Consider the following 19,499-nt stretch of genomic DNA (forward strand, 5'->3'; position numbering starts at 1 on the left):
CGTGTCTTTTAGTAGGAATTTGGGGAGAGCTTTGAAGGCAATTTCACATGTTTTCTTCTCTAGTGGAATGATTTAAATAATATCAGTTTATAGCCTTAAATCTCCTTCTTACAGAACTTTCTGAACTGAAGATCTGTGTCATTGAGACTAAAGAAAACTGGGTAGATTTGCACTACAAAGGTGATGGAAAAAAACTACTATTCTCTAATGCTTCTTGTCAGGTGAAGTTCTCCTCACATTTCATATTTCTCAAAGTAAAAGCCATCATCCTATAAATGGTACAAACATAAAAATTGTCGAGCAAGAGGCAAAAATATGTTGAACCATCAAAGTTACCGGATTTAAAAAAAACATAACTTTTCATGCAAAAATGGATTGAGTCACTGAACCTGATCTTCAAAGCACCAAGAGAATGCTGCAAAGTTCTACATTTCCAAGGAATAAAAACATGAATGTGACTTTTTGAGTCTCTATAAACCAGCGAAATTTCAGAATGTAATCCCGAAACATTAGTAAAATAGGTTTCCACATATCAAAAAAATGCAACTTGATTTGTTGGGGAGGATTCTTTTGTTTCATGCAGAGCAATAGTTGGAGACCCTCCATCTCTGGGTCATGTCACTGGGGCTGCTGAGGAAGAGAATCCGTGGTGCTACAACATTAGCATTACTGTAAAATTTGAAGGGATAGTGCTGATTAAAAAGAACACTGGAGACTTACTAAGTGATACAGAGATTTTCTAGGCCTTTGTTGAGGTTCTCGTCTATGAAGGTTAGTGCTGCTTGTTAAATTAGAGGGAGAGGAGGCCTTAATCAAGATCATTACTTCTATGTAAACTGTTGTACTCCACCACTCTGTTACCTCAGACTAACATCCCCGATGCTTTTCCTCATGTTTTGGGGCAGTGACAAGGGAATCAGTATTCTTCATTAGAAGAGGAACTATACTGCCATGGTCTTAGGACATGGAATCATCGAAACATTTCAGTGCTGGATGAGGCCACTTGGCCATTTAATTCCTTGCTGACTCTTTGCAAGACAAACTCAGTTAGTTCCACTCCCCTGAGATCATTCTATTTTCTGCTCAAAGATTTTCAGTAGAATGGTGGAGGAAAATTTAGCATGAGCAGAATCTTCTCAGGTAAGGGTCAGTGAAGACATTGAGTATTAAAATCGCTTGGAAGAAATATCATTTTAGGAACCCGAATCACCCCACTCTCTGACTTTCCCCACAGTGGGTTATGATGTTGATAGAAAACCCTCTAAATCTGTCAGAAACCAATGAAGATGCTCAGCAGAAGGCAATTAAGCCGCTTCTAAGCTTGTAGCTGGGTTGTCCCCTGCTGGTGAACATTGCACGCTGTGTTTACACCTTCAAAGGATGGAGGAGAGAAATGGACAGCAAAAAGTAATTTTTGATTTGTTGGCAACAGCTTCATGTTAAAATTCTTAGTTACGTGTTAGTCAGGAGTGGATAGAATACTCCTCAATCACCTGGATACAGTTTGCACAACACACAAGAGGCTTGCCATCATCCAGGACAAGTAGTCTTCTTGATAGGCACCCATGCACCACCTTCAGTATTCACTCCATCCATTGTCGACAATCAGCAGCAGCAGTGTGCATCATCTACAACGTGCAACAATTCACCAAAACTCCTTAAACAGTCCTTCCAAATCCACAACATTATTATCCAGAAGGAAGAGGGCAGCAGATACACAAGAACATCACCACCTATAAAATTCTCCCCCAAACCATGTATTATCTCAACTTGGAAATTTAGTACTGATCCTTATGTCATGGGTTCAAATCCCTGTCATCAATGAGTCCTTATACTGAATGGACTGTAGCAGTTCACAAATTTATGTATGTATGTTCTATGCATTGTCAAATATAGGTTATTTCAATCATTCTCCATCAAAGCAACAAGTGGAAGAGAACTTTCCAAGGTGCTATCATACCTTGCTATTTTGTTATGGACAACAGAAGATTACAGTTAACCAAATCTGTTTGTCCGTTGAGCTAGCTTCAGGGCAATACATAGGAGTGGAATAACAGATCAGAGGAACAAATTGGAAAACAAAGAACACAAGTAACAGCCAAACTGATGAGTTGTCTTTTTTATTGTAATACTTTTCGAAATATATAATTTATTTACACATCCACCTACTGTATGAACAAAGTAATTTTATTACTTCAGACCATGACATTTGCATTTACCAATTAATTTAAATAAGATTTTTTAGTTTGTACATGGCTACATTCTCATTGTGCTATTCGGAAATTCCTTTTACTTTTAGAAAACAATATCTGATGGGAAACATTAGTCAACAACAAATCAACTCACAAATAAACAAATACATGAAAGTGAGCAGCTACATTTTGAATTCAATGAAAAGTCTACGCAGGGCCTAAACAATTTAAAATCGAGAATTAATTTCATGTACTGATGGAAAACACTAAACAGAGATTACTTCTTATGGGGCATGATATTGGTAGTATTGATAAACAATCTGATACATTCAGAACACCACTCTAAAGTTTGATGGTTTATTTTATACGAAGTACAATGCAAAGTCAATCTGTATTCAAAAATGATTCATTCAAATAAGCTGTGCCTTGAATTCCATTTCAAAGATCTAAGACCATTGTTTCGATTCTATTGAAAGGCCTTGTATGATTTTGTTGACAATAGATTTACTTGATTTCTGCTGTTTTTTTTCCCAAAATGGCCACCTTACAATTATATTGAATCACAGTGCACTTTTTAATGCTCAAACTTATGAAGCAATTATACCTGATAACAATCAAAATAATTTTCAACTTCAACTACACTCTTCCTATGTCCGCTGATTCCATAAAGTGCATCCCCAAAAAGTCATAAGTCAAATAATATAGAAACAATTCCCACTTGAAGGATGCCAATGATTTCCATTATGATGTAACAGGACCAACCAAGAAGCAACGTTTGCTGCGTTTTGATTACATATTATTTAATCAGCCTCAACGTGTTCAACTGTTCGATTCAAAACCTTGATATGAAGAATTTGTATGAGATAATACAGAAATGTTTTCAGAAACTTGCCTTTTCACGTGATAAAATGCTATCAGAACAAGGCATAAGGCTCATCATTTACCAGTTCCTTTATTAAGGTCTTTCATTCTAACTCAGAGTGCCGTATGATTGGCTGTGATGCTATCAAGGTCTTCCTCTGTTACACAGACCAGTTCTTCCAAAGGTGGGACTATCATTGTTTTGGATTTCTATGAAATAGATGAGGATAGATGCCACGGTATGCTAGTAAGAGAAAGGCCTTCTCAAATTGGTCTGGAGTTGTTTTGTATATGATGGATAAAACAGGGTTTAAATTAATTCACTTAAAACTTGGTAGAGCTGGTGTTTAACTCAGACCAAATAATTTTCTTGCAATGGAAGAGAAGACATGTTTATGCAAGGAATTTTGGTAAATGTGTCTATTAAATAGTCATTTTTCACACATGGAATAGTGAGCTTGGACAAATTCAGCTGTCTTCTGCATTGCCCATGCAATTGTCATTACTGTGGAATTTAAACACATTGAGAGATGGTGTTAACAGATTTATCAATCTTGTTTATAATACAGATATAAAAAGGCAAGCAGAATATAAACTGCTTTTCTTCTAGACAGTTTTACATAAAATAAAGTCCACAATACTGCTAATACCTAAGCTGGAACTTGGAAAGTTGGTGCATTCGACACTTATTAACTGCTGGAAATAAAGTGAGTGGTTAATTTATAAGGTTACCTTCATTAAACTGAATCCAAGGTGGTGGAAATCCATTACAGTTTACATTGTTAAGGAGATGGCATACACATAAAAGGTTCAGGCTCATACTTACTGCAATAAATTCATTTTCAGTTTATTTCTAATTTCACATTTTAACTTCATAATCTTCAAATAAAAAAAGCACAAGTTACAACAGGGAGTCCATTCGAACCTGTTAGTAATAAAGTGCGTTGGAGAGGTTTATGAATACATTTGCAATAATCATATTCTGAATGTGCAGAGACAAACTAATTTATTGATTTTAAAAAACAAATTGACTTATCAGGATGTTTGTTTTAAGAGAATGGTTAAAGATTTTGAATCAAAATAAGTAATTGCTCACTAGAACACTCTCTGAAGTATCTTAAACTCTTAAAGTGCATTCCTGTAGATTCGTTTTGTAATAGTGAAGTACATTACCTTTGCCCAGATGAGGATGTTGTTAAATGCCTGAAAAGGCATAGGATCCTTTCTTGAAGGCAGTGATTCACATTGAGGTACTAAGCATCAAGAAAAACATATACTTCACAAAGATGGCCATTTGTTTTAAGAGGAGGTCCAGACAGTGAGTAATGGAACATTATTACACTGTGGAAGGAATTGCACTCAAACCTATTTGTGCACTCACCTCTCCCTACCATCCATCATGAGTCACTGGTTAAAGAAGCAGATAAGGGTCAGAAGCATACAGCACAGAAACAGACCCCGTCAGCCCTTTCTGTCCATGCTAATCAAGTTCCCTAAACTGAACTTACTCCTGAGATAATGGGAACTGCAGATGCTGGAGAATCCAAGATAATAAAATGTGAGGCTGGATGGACACAGCAGGCCAAGCAGCATCTCAGGAGCATGCTGCTTGGCCTGCTGTGTTCATCCAGCCTCACATTTTATGAACTTACTCCTGTTTGCCTGCAATGATGAAAAAAAATATGGCCGACTGACCTCTCAGTTGAAAAGAGATGCACTGAAGCCAAGTGTCAGCCTTTGGGGTGCTTCAGTTGAGGTCAGCCAGCAAAGGATAAACTGAGGAGTGAAACTAAAATCTAATTCTGTTCTGGGTGGTTTACTTCTGGTTCCACTGAATTAACACTGGAGATGTGTATGCCTAAACAGCTTCAAAATGATTGCAGGTATCACTGACTTCTGAGTAGCAATCAGGTCAGTTTCAAAGACAAACATGTAGCGAAATAGAAAAAATAAAATTAAACTTAATTCATGCAAGCTGATGCAGGAGTTAAAAAATACTTGGTAGGCTGGATTATCTATAGGAATCAATGTGTTAGAGAACGATTTTAAGGTGGGGTAAGACTTAAAATATGACTAAAGTAAACAGTCCATTTTACAGTCAATAATTAAAGCAAACTAAAATGTATTTACTAAGCAAAACAAGGACTTTCAATTAGTTTTAAAAGTGGTAATATGTTAATTAGAAGCCCAGACATGCAAAGAAATCACTGGAGCAGTAGGAAAATATAATCTAGCTTTGTTTATGTTTTGAAGAAATTGAGGGAAAAAGGAAAGTTCAAGATGCATGAGTGCTTTGGCATTAGTCACTGTCTGCTGAAACAACTGCTGTGCCGCAATAAAACTATTTATCTAGACTTTGACATTATAGTCATTTGTTAATACTGTGACGATTATTGTAATAATCGCACTAATTAGTGCAAAATACATTTTATTGAAATGAAACTTCTCCATTTGTTAGGTAATGCAATTTTTAAAAATCAAACTGCTCCAGTTGAAGACTGCAATTCCCTAGTGAAAAGTAGCATTGATAGCCACTAACCTCTAGAATCCTACAGAATAATTCTACCATATTTGGAGCTTCTACTAAAATTGTACAGGTAGGCGGCACTCCTGTACATCCACTTAAGAGACAATGGCTGAGATAGATCTTTATTGTAAGGTTGACATAAAGAACTGAAACCAAAAGAAAAAGTTAGTTACTGTGAAGGAGAAAATCATTGTAAACATGAGCTGATGATTACATTGAAAGTTGAATCCATAATTACTATTATGATGAGCAATATTGATCAGTGATATTCAACAGTCACTGGGAGTCACCTTCACAAATATGAATCATTGATGGTACTAGATTGATCCGCATGATTAACTAGTATCAACAGCAACCATTATATGGCATATATTTGACACATAGAAATTGTTCAATTGTACATTGGCTCACACCATCTGTATGCAGATAAATGTTCAGACTAAATACAGAGAACATTACATACAACTTGCTCTTTACAAACTTGCATTAAGCTGCATGAGCAATCAACACAGCTGATGTTAATGAATGTCTTAGTGCAAATTTTAGATCAGTAATGATGACTTTTGCCTTCTAAATAACTGCTACAGATTAAAATGTTAATTAAAATACCACGTCAACAGTTTTAGTCTAAATGTAAGGCGTGCTGGCTATATTTTACAGAGTAATACAGTGAAACAAACCACTGGTATCAGCAAAAGTACACTCATCATTTTATAAAATCCATTTGCTGGTAAAGCATATTGTCAGGTCACCACATTCTGTAAAATGATGCGCCTTGATGGTCTTAAGCAGCAGTTTTAATTTTGTCCATTTTAGTATGTCAGTGTCTTGATCAGAAATATTTTCAGCCTGTTAAAATGATTGAATCCTTCAGTGCAAGTTTGCTGTCCACATGGAATATTCCATCTTGGCACTTGAGCAATGATGTTGCTATGGCAAGGATTTGTTTATCTGGGAACTTTGAAATCCTTTCCTTTTAGGTGAGACCTTTGAAGTCAAGACCTGGGAGTGAAAGATTTTCTCCACTGAGGATGGCCTGAAATCTTTCTGACTGGCAGCGGCTTTACTCTGGCAGCCAGTTATCTCACCTAGTGGTCACCCTGTTCCTGATTTAGTGTCTTTGCTAAAATCTGACAATATGTAAACATGACAAAGAGAGAAAAAACAGAGCAAACAGTGGAGAATTGAAGACAGAGACTTTGCCAGCAACTCCTGAAATAAAACATTCTTTGCTAAGGTATAAGGTGGCTGCTGAGGATTCAGTTTGAATGGTCACCATAATGGTGCACAACATTTGAATCATTAATAAGCTCAGCAGCAAAGTATCAAAATCAGTTTCATTCATAATTTTGCACTTGATTATTCACACCAATTTATCAAGTCAAGAAGTAAATTACATAATACTTTTCTGTTCACGTATAGCCCTTAACTGTTCTCTGCTTAAATTATTCGCATTGTGATTTTTGTTACACCAAATGTACTGGCTCCAAATCTGCAGAAAAGTCACCCGGAACTTATTTATCCTGAAGGCATATACTATGGGGTTTACAGCAGAGTTTGCATGGGTTAGAAAGATGGCAATGTACATCACAATAATTGGTTTGTTGCACGAAGGACAGAATAGTGTGATGCAGTTGATGATGTGAAGAGGAAGCCAACATATTGCAAACAAAAGCAACACAAGAGCCAACGACTTGGCAAGTTTCAATTCCTTTCCAAAGTACCTGCTTGGATCAGCATTGTTGATTGACACTGCCTTTTGATTTAAATGCTTTCGAATAAGATTAAAAATTTCCACATAGATGACAAAGATCAACACGAGAGGTGGCAGCACCCACCCGAAAAAGTTGAAGTAGACCATGTAGTCCATGCTGATTACTGTCTCAAACTGGCACACAATCATGTTGCTCACAAGGCTCGCGTTTGCCCCATCTTGAGTAGCTTCAGCGTAATTGTTCCATCCGAACATCGGGATCATGCCAACAATTATAGATATAACCCAACATAGGACAACGGCAGTCCCAGCTCTCTTCTGTGTAACTGTTCTCTTATAGCTGTAAGATGAAAACAAAAACACCAGGTTAGATGACCAACTCCACATTTCAGTTCAATGTGACAATTTGCCTTCTGAGATGATGCCAGTTTATTTCTAAGAACACACAATGCTTGGACAGCAATGTACAAAACCTTGATGGGAGTGATGGGGCAACAGTTCATTCTCTAAATATACAGAACTGTTTTTTATCGTCAGATAGTTCCAACCAAAAGCAAATGCTACTCAACAGGTAGGAGAAAAGAAGATTGATTTACCCCATTTAACCTGGTAAAGGGACAAGCAATGATGATACTCCTTGGAATAATTGCTGTGTAAATCCTAACTTTAATTCCCAACTGGTTAACATTTATTTACCTATTGTAAATGGGAGCTAGATTTTAGCCACTGAGATGGCATTTGAAAATCTCAAGCAATTGATAGAAAGGAATTTGTCTCAAATGGCACCTTGCCGATGTACTGGAATTCTCTTCTGTACAGCACTATTGATATACCTAAACCACAATGCCAATCAGTAGATCATGAAGCCACCACTAACTTCACAGGTGATTAGGATTGGGAAATAAATTGCCATCAGTGCCCACATCCCTGAAAATAAGTAACAAGAAAATGTCATAGAATGAGCCACCATTTCCACATTGCAAAGGATGGGTTTCAAACTCAGTGTGATGCTCTGCATGTAGTTAGAAGCGGAATTCCTCCTTGGTGGGAAGAATAGGCTCTGAGACAGGCCTGACAGTTCATCAAACATTTCAATGTGTATGCCCTTCAACATTCTCCTCTACACCACTCCACAGAAATCCTCAGAGTATCTCCAGGAAAGTGGATGGCCCAGGGCAAAACCAAACTGTGGCATGCTCCCAGGGGCAAATCAAATTCTTCCGAACCACCATTTCGGGGTCAGACTCTAAGTTAACTTTCATCAGCTCCCATGCATTTTCAGGACCTGCCTTCAGTCTTCCTGGTCCCTGTTTTATCTCCTATCCACCTCCATCATTATTGCCTCTAGTACCACACCCAGAAACCTGCGAGCCTCTCCCACCCCTTACAAGTTGTCCTAGTTGTTGCAATTCTCCTTATAAACCAAGCTCTCAAGAAGCAATATCCATGAGTGCAGATTATGCTTAGAACCCGTCCCTTGTCCATGATAACTATACATCATGGTTGCCAAAGACGCAACTAATTCCCTGTTGAGTGTGCAGCAAACCCACAATCTGTTTTTGCAGTACTGTGTGTTGAAATCATTTTAAAAGCAGTCAGCACAAAGATGTGTTGCATGCCTTTATGGGAACATCACACATTGCAATCGCTGTGCCCAACACAGGACTAATCCTATTTCCATCACTGATTATTTAGCTTAGGCAAAGTCATTCCATAATAACAACATCAATTTGATTAGCAACAAGAGTGCTGAGAGTTAAATCCTGATCATCAATTTTGTGCAGCAAAATCTGTGCTTCGGCAAACACTGTTCACTGACTTAGACAGAACTGACATTTGCAACTGGCCATAATTCAGACATTGTCAAACATAAAACACTTTATGGAATTTGTTTGCCTTTACTAGCTCTACCTAATTAACTTCTACACTTTTAACATCCAGCCATTCATCTGTCTGAGAGAAACCCGAAAGTCTGAAATAATCTGCTGGTGTTAATGTCCAAGTAAAGCCTGTTATGGCCTACAGGCAAATAAGCACTGGCTTAGGCATGGAATATCATGTTCACTGTCACAGACATAACTAAGTGCTGTTCTGTTGATTATTTCAGAAACTACACTTCAATGTTCAATGATAAGCATTAGTGAGCAAATCTGGAGCAGAAGCAGGAACATCTAATAATGAAAAGCCAATCCCGTGAAGTTACTACATAGTACGAAGTATAAACAGCATGTTATTGACAGTTTTCAGTTCTGCTCACTTCCATCGGTGCCCTTTCAAACATGTAGTCAGTCTTTGGAGCATATGTCCATCAGCAACTGTCTCCCAGTTTCCAGTGTCAGTATCCACCATAACTTCTCACTTGAAGGAGAAATCTAATGAAGAAACGGGTGCTCAGAAGGTCATGACCCAGTGGCCAGCTCACTCCATTGATGGTTGTAAGATTGTTATGGTCTGCAATTTTCCCCAACCTGGCTCCAAACAAATTACCTCAGTCTGTTCAAGTTCCTGAAAAAGGAAGGATAATCTGTCTCTCCTTTTTTATTCATCCAACCTCTTGGTTGATTGCGGCAGTGAGAGAGAAGAGCACACAGATGCAGAGTTTATAGGCAGAGAGATTAAGGGCAGGAACATCAAAAGATCATACAACTGGTGTGAATGATGTGTCAAATAATAAATCTCTGCAGGTGGCCAAGAGTGTTAGATGGCGAACTAAAGTGTCAACAGCTGAATAATGAGATAGAGGGATATTTACAAAACAAAAATACTTCTCACATTGAAAACTTCTACTGCCTTCCAAAGAAACACAAAGCCAATGCACCTGGAGGTTCGATTGTATCAAGCAATGGGATCCTGTGTGAGAACCTCTCTGGCTACGTTGAGGGCATCTTGAAACCCACGGACCCCCCAGCTTCTGTCACAACACTACAGATTTCTTACAGAAACTCAGCACCCACAGACCAGTCGAACCAGGAACATTTCTAGTCACAATGGATGTCTCAGCACTTTACATCAGCATCTCCCACATTGACTGCATTGCTGCAACAGCTTCAATACTCAATACCAACAACTACCAATTTCCAAAAGCCACCTACACTCATCTGCTTTATCCTCAACCACTAGACTTCCACCTTCGACAACCAGTTCTTCATCCAGACACACAGAACAGCCATGGGGACCAAATTTGCTCCCCAATATAACTACATTTTCTCGCAAAAGTTCGAGCAAGATTTCTTTACTGTGTAGAACCTCTGACCAAAGCCATACACCAGATACCTTGACAACATTTTCTTCCTTTGGGCTCATGGCGAGGAATCACTGAAATGACTACATAGTGGTATCAGCAAGTTTCATCCTACCATCAGACTTAACATGGGCTAATTATAGAATCTGCCCCATTCTTGGATACATGTATCCCCACCAAGGATGGGCACCTGAGTACCTCACTGTGGGCATTTTGGTTAAGTTTGCAGATAATACAAAGATAAGTGGAGGGACAGGTAGTATTCAGGATGCAGAGAGGCTGCAGAAGGATTTGGACAGGTTAGGAGAATGGGTAAAGTAGTGGAAAATGGAGTACAAAATGGGAAAGCACGAGGTCATGCACTTTGGTAAGAAGAATAGAGGTATGGACTATTTTCTAAATGGGGAGAAAATTTAGAAGTCTGCAGTGCAAAGAGGCTTGGAAGTTCTAGTCCAGGATTCTTTCAAGGTAAACTTGCAGGTTGATTCAGTGGTTAGGAAGGCAAATGCAACTTTGGCATTTGAGAAAACTTGAATATACAGGCAGGGATGTACTTTTGTGGCTCTAAGAGGCTCTGGTCAGGCCACATTTGGAATATTGAACACCGTTTTGGGCCGCATATCTCAGGAAAGATGTATTGGTCCTGGAGCAGGTTAGAACATAGAACATAGAACATAGAACAGCACAGCACAGAACAGGCCCTTCAGCCCACAATGTTGTGCCGACCATTGATCCTCATGTATGCACCCTCAAATTTCTGTGACCATATACATGTCCAGCAGTCTCTTAAATGACCCCAATGACCTTGCTTCCACAACTGCTGCTGGCAACGCATTCCATGCTCTCACAACTCTCTGCGTAAAGAACCTGCCTCTGACATCCCCTCTATACTTTCCACCAACCAGCTTAAAACTATGACCCCTCGTGCTAGCCATTTCTGCCCTGGGAAATAGTCTCTGGCTATCAACTCTATCTATGCCTCTCATTATCTTGTATACCTCAATTAGGTCCCCTCTCCTCCTCCTTTTCTCCAATGAAAAGAGACCGAGCTCAAATACACTTCTAATCAGGTAACATCCTAGTAAACCTTTTCAGTACCATCTCTTAAGCCTCACACCCTCTGGTAGCATGGTGACTACAACCGTGTGCAATATTCCAAATATGGTCTAACTAAAGTTCAATACAACTACAACATGAGATGCCAATTTTTACACTTTGACCGACGAAGGCAAGCTTTCCATGTACCTTTTTGACCACGCTATCCTTGTGTTGCTGCTTTCAGGGAACTGTGGACCTTTATGCCGAGATCTTTCTGAATGTTTATGCTTCTCAGGGGTCTACCATTTACTGTATATTTCCCTCCTGAATTAAATCTTCCAAAATGCATCACCTCGCATTTTTCCAAATTAAACTCCATCTGCTATTACTCTGGTCAAGTCTCCAGCTTACCTACATCCTGCTGTATACTCTGGCAATCCTCCTCATTATCTGGAGCTCCTGAAATCTTTGTGTCATCCACAAACTTCCTGATCACAGATCTCCAGTCAGATAAACACTCTTCCACTGCTACTCTCCATCTTCTATGACAAAGCCAGTCCTGTATTCATTTTATTCGCTCACCATGGATCCTATATGACTTCAACTTTTATATCAGTCATAAGGGATTTTGTCAAAATTTTTGCTAAAGTCCGTGTAGATAACATCCACTGCTCTGCCCTCATCAATCATCGTTGCCACTTCCTCAAATAAACTCAATCATGTTTGTGTGATACAACTTCCTCCACAGAAACCCATGCTGTTTATCGCAAATAAGTTCATACTTTTCTAAATGTGAGTAAATCTTGTACCTAAGAATCTTCTCCAATAATTTCCCTACCACTGACATAAGACTCACCAGCCTGTAATTTCCCAAATTGTCCCTGTTGCTTTTCTTAAGTACAGGTACAACATTTACTATTCTCCAGTCCTCTGGGACCTGTCCTGTGGCTAGAAAGGATAAAAGGATTTTGTACAAGGCCCCAGAACTTCCCTCTCTTGCTTCCCTCAGTATTATGGGATAAATCTCATCAGGTCCGGGGGACTTGTCCACTTTAATGCTTTTCAAAACACCCAGTAACTCCTTTTTTATATCAATGTGCTCTAGAATACCCATCTCCAGGCTTCACCATGTCCTTACCCTTTGTGCAAAGTATTTGTTAAAGAGCTCATTCACTTCACCCGGCTCCATGCATAAATTATCTCTTATCCCTGAGCAGGCCTACACTTTCCCTAGCTACCTACTTGCTCTTTATAGGTGTATAAAATGTCTTAGGATTTTCCATAATCTTGTTGGCCAAAGGCACTTCATAGTCCCTTTTGGCCCTCCTAACTCCTTGCTTAAGCCTCAGCTTAGAGTGGTGCTGGGAATGAAAAGTTTAACATATGGAACATTTGAAGTCTCTGGGTCTATAGTCAGTGGAGTTTAGAAGGATGAGAGGGGATCTAATTGAAACTTACAGATTCCTGAATAGCCTGGGCAGATTGGATGTTGGGAAGATGTTTCCATTGGTGGGAGAGACCAAGACCCAAGGGCACAGCCTTAGAGTAAAGGGAAGGCCATTTAGAATGGAGATAAAGGAGAAACGTCTTCAGCCAGTGAGTAGTGAATCTAAGGAATTCACAGCTACAGAAGGCTGTGGGATGCCAGGACATTGAGTATATTTAAGGCAGTGTTAGATAGGAAATAGATAATAAAATGTGAGGCTGGATGAACACAGCAGGCCAAGCAGCATCTCAGGAGCACAAAAGCTGACGTTTCGGGCCTAGACCCTTCATCAGAGAGGGGGATGGGGAGAGGGAACTGGAATAAATAGGGAGAGAGGGGGAGGCGGACCGAAGATGGAGAGTAGATTCCCTGAGGTTGGTCCGGAGGGAGGAGGGTAACTTCTTCAGGTTAGGCATCCCTGGAAGAGGCTTCGCAGTGAGGTTAAAATAGTATCAGAGATAATGGGAACTGCAGATGCTGGAGAATTCCAAGATAATAAAATGTGAGGTTGGATGAACACAGCAGGCCAAGCAGCATGTCAGGAGCACAAAAGCTGACGTTTCGGGCCTAGACCCTTCATCAGAGAGGGGGATGGGGAGAGGGAACTGGAATAAATAGGGAGAGAGGGGGAGGCGGACCGAAGATGGAGAGTAGATTCCCTGAGGTTGGTCCGGAGGGAGGAGGGTAGTGATAGATAGGTTCTTGATTGTCAAGGGGATCGAGGATTACGGGTAGAAAGCAGGAGAATGAGGTTGAGAAAATTATCAGCCATGAATGGCAGAGCAGACTCAATGGACTGAATGGACTACTTTCCATTCCTATGTCTTATGGTCATTCTACTGTAAGCCCACAGATAACCTCATGATGCTGCACTTCTCTAGCTTCCACCCTAAGCATTTTAAAGAAGCCATCCCCTACGGACAAGCCCAATACATGTACAGGATCTGCTCAGATGAGGAGGAACAGGACAGACATCTGAAGATTTTGAAGAATGCCCTCATAAGAACAAGATAAGAACTCAACTGATTGATTGTCAGTTCTGAGGTGCCACAGTGACAAACTGCAACAACCTCCTCAGAATACAGACACAGGATATGACTGATAGAGTACCCTTTGTCATCCAGTGCCCCCCTGGAGCAGAGGGACTACACCATGTTCATTGCAGCCTTCAACATGTCATCAATGAGGATGAGCATCCCACTGAGATCTTCCCTACGCCCCAACTTCTCAGCTTTAAGTCTTAAACAGACCAGTGTTCACAGCAAACCACCCAACCTTCAGAACAACACTGACCACAACACCACAAAGCCTTGACATAGCAACTCTGCAAGACATGTCAGATCAAGAAAATGGATACTGCTAGAACATGTGGGAAGAGCCCCCACCCCCATATACATGGCAGATACTCATGTGACTTGGCCAATGTTGTGTATTTCATACACTGCAGGCAGGGATGCCCCGAGGCATGGCAAATTGGTGAGATCATACAGACGCTACAACAAAGGATGAATGGACACTGTGCAACAATTGCCAGACAGAAAATGTGCTCTCCCAGTTGGGGAGGACTTCAGTGGTCAAGGACATTCAGCCTCTGATCTTCAGGTAAATATCCTCCAGGGTGGACTTCAAGACACACAACAATATAGGATCACCGAGCAGAAACTGGCAGCCAAGTTCCATACCCATGAAAACAGCCTCAACTGTGTTCGTGGGTTTATGTAGTGCTACATGTGATCCCACCACACTGTTCTGTATCTGTAAAATCTTCGTTACTGTCCTTTGTTGACACCATTACCTTGATAAATTGTTATGATCTCTCCTCCTTAATTAGTTTGAAAAGTTTTGAATTACTTATTACTTTGGTTAGACCTTCAACAAGTAACTCTTACACCTATCCTGTTATTCCAGTCATTTAGTTTGTCTCCAGCACCATCTTATTTTTAAATTAATTATAATTGTCTCTCTGCCGCATTTAATCAGATTATAGACTCCCTTGTCCGCTCCACACTCCCCTCCAACCCCACCACACCCGGCACCTTCCCCTGCAACTGCAGGAAGTGCTACACTTGCCCCCACAACTCCTCCCTCAACCCCATCCCAGGCCCCAAGATGACTTTCCATATTAAGCAGATGTTCACCTGCACATCTGTCAATGTGGTATACTGTATCAATGTGGCTTCCTCTACACTGGGGAAACCAAGCAGAGGCTTGGGGGCCGCTTTGCAGAACACCTCTGCTCGGTTCGCCATAAACAACTGCACCTCCCAGTCGCGAACCATTTTAACTCCCCCTCCCATTCCTCAGATGATATGTCCATCATGGGCCTCCTGCAGTGCCACAATGATGCCACCTGAAGGTTGCAGGAACAGCAACTCATATTCCGCTTGGGAACCCGGCAGCCCAATGGTATCAATGTGGACTTCACATGCTTCAAAATCTCCCCTTCCCCCACTGCATCCCCAAACCAGCCCAGCTGTCCCGCCTCCCTAACCTATTCTTCCTCTCACCTATACCTTCCTCCCACCTCAAGCCGCACCTCTATTTCCTACCTACTAACCTCATCCCGCCTCCTTGACCTGTCCGTCTTCCCTGGACTGAACTATCCCCTCCCTACCTATACTCTCCTCTCCACCTATCTTCTTTTCTCTCCATCTTTGGTCCGCCTCCCTCTCTCTCCCTATTTATTCCAGAACCCTCTCCCCATCCCCCTCTCTGATGAAGGGTCTAGGCCCAAAATGTCAGCTTTTGTGCTCCTGAGAGGCTGCTTGGCCTGCTGTGTTCATCCAACTTCACACTTTGTTATCATAGGTCATCCCATCACTGGTTATTCAGCTATTGGCACCTTATTCATACCATCTAACACTCTTGTGCACCTGCAGAGACATATTATGTGACACTCCACTCACACCAGTTGTATGAACTTTTGAGCTCTCTGCTCTTGATCCCTCTGCTTATAAACCATATGTCTGTGTGCTCTTCTCTCTCGCTTCACCTGAAAAAGGGGTTGCGCTCTGAAAGCTTGTGATTTCAGATAAACCTGTTGGACTATAACCTAGTGTCAAGTGACTTCTGACTTTGTTACACCCAAGTCCAACATCGGAACCTCAACATCAAAAGGAAGGAGGTTGTTGGTCAATCATCTTAGTCCTAGGATGTTGCTCTAGGAAGTCCTCAGTGTGATGCTCCAGGCTCAACATTGTTGATTATCTTTTCCCCATCATCAGTTCGGAATGGGAAGGTTCACTGATTTCACAATTCACAATGCCTCAGTTATTTTGCATCTGCAGTAAGATCTAGCCAAGATTCAGGCTTAAGCTGGTGAGTGGCACATAACTTTCCCGCAATAGAAGTACCAAGCAGTGACCATCACCAACAAGGGAGAATATGAACTTCGCTCCTGAATGTTTAAAAGGTAATACCATCACGGAATCCCTCGCAATCAACATCCTGCTAATTACCCTTAACAGGCACTGAACTGCATCAGCTACATAAATAACACACCTACAAGTATAGATCAGATGTTGGGAATCCTTCAGTGATTAACTCTTCTCCTAAATCCCCAAAGATTGTCCCCCATCTACAAAACCTAAATCAGGAATGTGATCAAATGCTCCTCTATTGTCCCGAGGACTTAGTGGTAACAATATTAAAGGAGTTCAACAACATTCAGGACAAAGCAATCTACTCAATTGGTACGCCATCCACAACTTTCAATTTTAACTCCTCCCACCATCAGCTCACAGTGGGGGAGGCATTGGCTTAGTGGTACTATCACTGGACTGTTAATCCAGAGACCCAGACAAAATTGTCCTTGAAAGTTGCCACCCAGGTTGACAGGGCTGTTATAAGGCATATAGTGTTTTAGCTTTTATTAATAGAGGGAAAGAGTTCCAGAACCAAGAGGCTATGGTGAAGCTGTACAAAACTCTGGTGCGGCCGCACTTGGAGTATTGTGTACAGTTCTGGTCACCGCATTGTGAGAAGGATGTGGAAGCTTTGGAGAGGGTGCAGAGGAGATTTACTAGGATGTTGCCTGGTATGGAGGGAAGGTCTTACGAGGAAAGGCTGAGGGACTTGAGGCGGTTTTCGTTAGAGAGAAGAAGGTTAAGTGGCTACTTAATTGAGGCATATAAAATAATCAGAGGGTTAGATAGGGTGGATAGGGAGAGCCTTTTTCCTAGGATGGTGATGGCGAGCACGAGGGGGCATAGCTTTAAATTGAGGGGTGAAAGATATAGGACAGATATCAGAGGTGGTTTCTTTACTCAGAGAGTATTAAGGGAATGGAACGCTTTGCCTGCAACGGTAGTAGATTCGCCAACTTTAGGTACAGTTAAGTCGTCATTGGATAAGCAAATATGGGCGGACATGGAATAGTGTAGGTTAGATGGGCTTGAGATCGGTATGACAGGTCGGCACAAGATCGAGAGCTTGAAGGGCCTATACTGTGCTGTAATGTTCTATGTTCTATTATTAGCAGGATGAAAGATCAACCAACACTGGTCTCAAACATAATTATAGCTATCATTTGACCAATGCTACAAAAGTGATTGAAATCCCATCGGGATAGAAATACTTTGTTACATCAATTGTCAACTACTCCAAGTCCCATGGCATCGAAGCTAAGAAATTCCATCAGGTAGCATGGTCGATCAGTGGTTAGCACTGCTGCCTCACAGCACCAGGGACCCAGATTCCATTCCAGTCTCAGGCACATGTGTGGGTTTTCCCTGGGCATTCTGGTTTCCTACCATGGTCCAAGGAATTGGTCATGCTAAATTGCCCAGTGTGTCTTGGGTTGTATAGATAGGTGAATTAGTCTTGAGAAAACTGCAAGATAGGGAGGTGAGTTTGGGGAGGATGCACTTCAGAGAGTTGGTATGGACTCAATGGGCCAAATAGCCTGATTCCACAAGCCCCTGGTGCTTTGAGACAGTGGTGCTAACCACTGTGCCATCCTATCTAAACATAATTCCAGATTTAAAGTTAACAATTGACACGGTGTTCATTACATATATAGTACCTCCTGAACACAAGCAGCCTTAAGCTAGAGATTCAATTTTCATTTTCAAGAAATTTGTTATCTCCGCCAGTTCAACTTCTCCTGCCTCCTATTTTGATGCATATTCCTTTTGTTGACCTGTATAAATCTATTCGCTCAACTTTTAGCTTTTAGTTTTGGCCTCCTCAGCCTCACTCATCCCCCTTGCACAAGTGGCCCCTTTTATTACTCTGTGCATCCAACTTCTTTCCCCTCACCTTGTAGCCCCCTTGTTCTCCCACCTCTAGGAATATTCTACTTTATTTAGCCTCTCCTTCTCTCCACTCCCACTCCTAACAACAGGCAGGTCACCCCACCCTGACACAACCCTACGCTCTTGTGGCTGAGACTTAGAAACCGTGGAGCCTGGACTTAGCTGATGGTGATTCCAGTCATGCATTCACCACGGCCACTTTCCTTCCCTGCACAGGAATATTCAAGCTTCTGCATAGCTATGTAGTTGCACAGCTCAGAAGGAACATTGCTCACAACTGCAGCCAACTTTCTGGACATTAACCTGCATGATGGATTGTACACAGTTACTGCTGAAGATTGAAGTCAGGACGCCAGTGTTATTGTGGTATCACAAAATGAAATGATTCACCATGAGGGAGCTCACTGTTAGTTAAAGGCACACTCTACTGCCTTCTCGCTGGAAAGGAAAACTGCAATATATTTTCCTCTTTGTATATAGTGTGTTAGTTGCCATGTTATATAACAGCGGATGGAGAATTGAGGGATTTCGGAGAAGTCCCCTGTTTTGGAATAGAAAGGCGCTGACGAGAGTCCGTTCATGGTCGTGGCCCTCTATACCATCATTAGCATTGCCCTGTTTGCCTGCTCTGAAGTTACAGTTCAGGCTTTAAGAGGCAGGATACTTCAGTGAGCAACTCTTTCATGAAATAGAAGTGTCTAACTCAATGTTCCTTGCTGAGGTTGTGATAAAGGGTAGGGGCTGTTGTGGTACCTCTGAGCCAGAAGTGCTGGGTTCAAGTCTCAACTGCTCAAGAAGTATGTAATAATACCTCTGAACAGATTTATATCTTAAAAAGCAAGGGCATTGAGGTTGAAAAGCCAAAGCAGCATTGCATGCTGCCAAGTATTACAAGCTGCCAAGTATTACAAGTTCTTGCTCTAAATTAAGCAACTTTTTTTGCATGCTTCTGCAACACTAGGGAGCAACTAAAATAATGTTTAGTGCAGTCTGCACCAGAAATATGCAGATAAATGTTATTTTGGACACAAAACAGATAAAAATATGACATAGCTGAGATAAATCGGCAGCCAATACCCTTTAAATAACACTGATTAAATGTTTGCAGGATGCCATGCTATCTACAAAATGTAATTTTACATATCTGCATTTGATAGAATGAATATATAAATTAGTGAGGGATTT

The 19,499-nt window shown here is 41.0% G+C and overlaps 1 protein-coding gene across 2 annotated transcripts in view; it reads right to left on the reverse strand.

Annotated features, from left to right (window-relative positions):
- Positions 1–2,119: 2,119 nt before the first annotated feature.
- Positions 2,120–19,499, reverse strand: part of LOC125462942 (adenosine receptor A1-like) — an 81,035-nt gene continuing 63,655 nt past the window's right edge. The window contains exons 2-3 of one of the 2 annotated variants that reach the window (XM_048553464.1): positions 7,419–7,634; positions 2,120–3,558 (exon numbers count right to left, since the gene is read on the reverse strand). In XM_048553464.1, the coding sequence (XP_048409421.1) occupies positions 3,522–3,558; positions 7,419–7,634 (253 nt within the window). In that variant the 3' untranslated portion in view covers positions 2,120–3,521. Of the gene's footprint in view, positions 3,559–4,689; positions 7,635–19,499 lie in introns of those variants that run through there. The other variant, XM_048553463.1, reaches the window with a different exon arrangement.

This window comes from Stegostoma tigrinum, chromosome 21 (assembly GCF_030684315.1).
Source record: "Stegostoma tigrinum isolate sSteTig4 chromosome 21, sSteTig4.hap1, whole genome shotgun sequence".
In the NCBI taxonomy this organism is placed as follows: domain Eukaryota; kingdom Metazoa; phylum Chordata; class Chondrichthyes; order Orectolobiformes; family Stegostomatidae; genus Stegostoma; species Stegostoma tigrinum.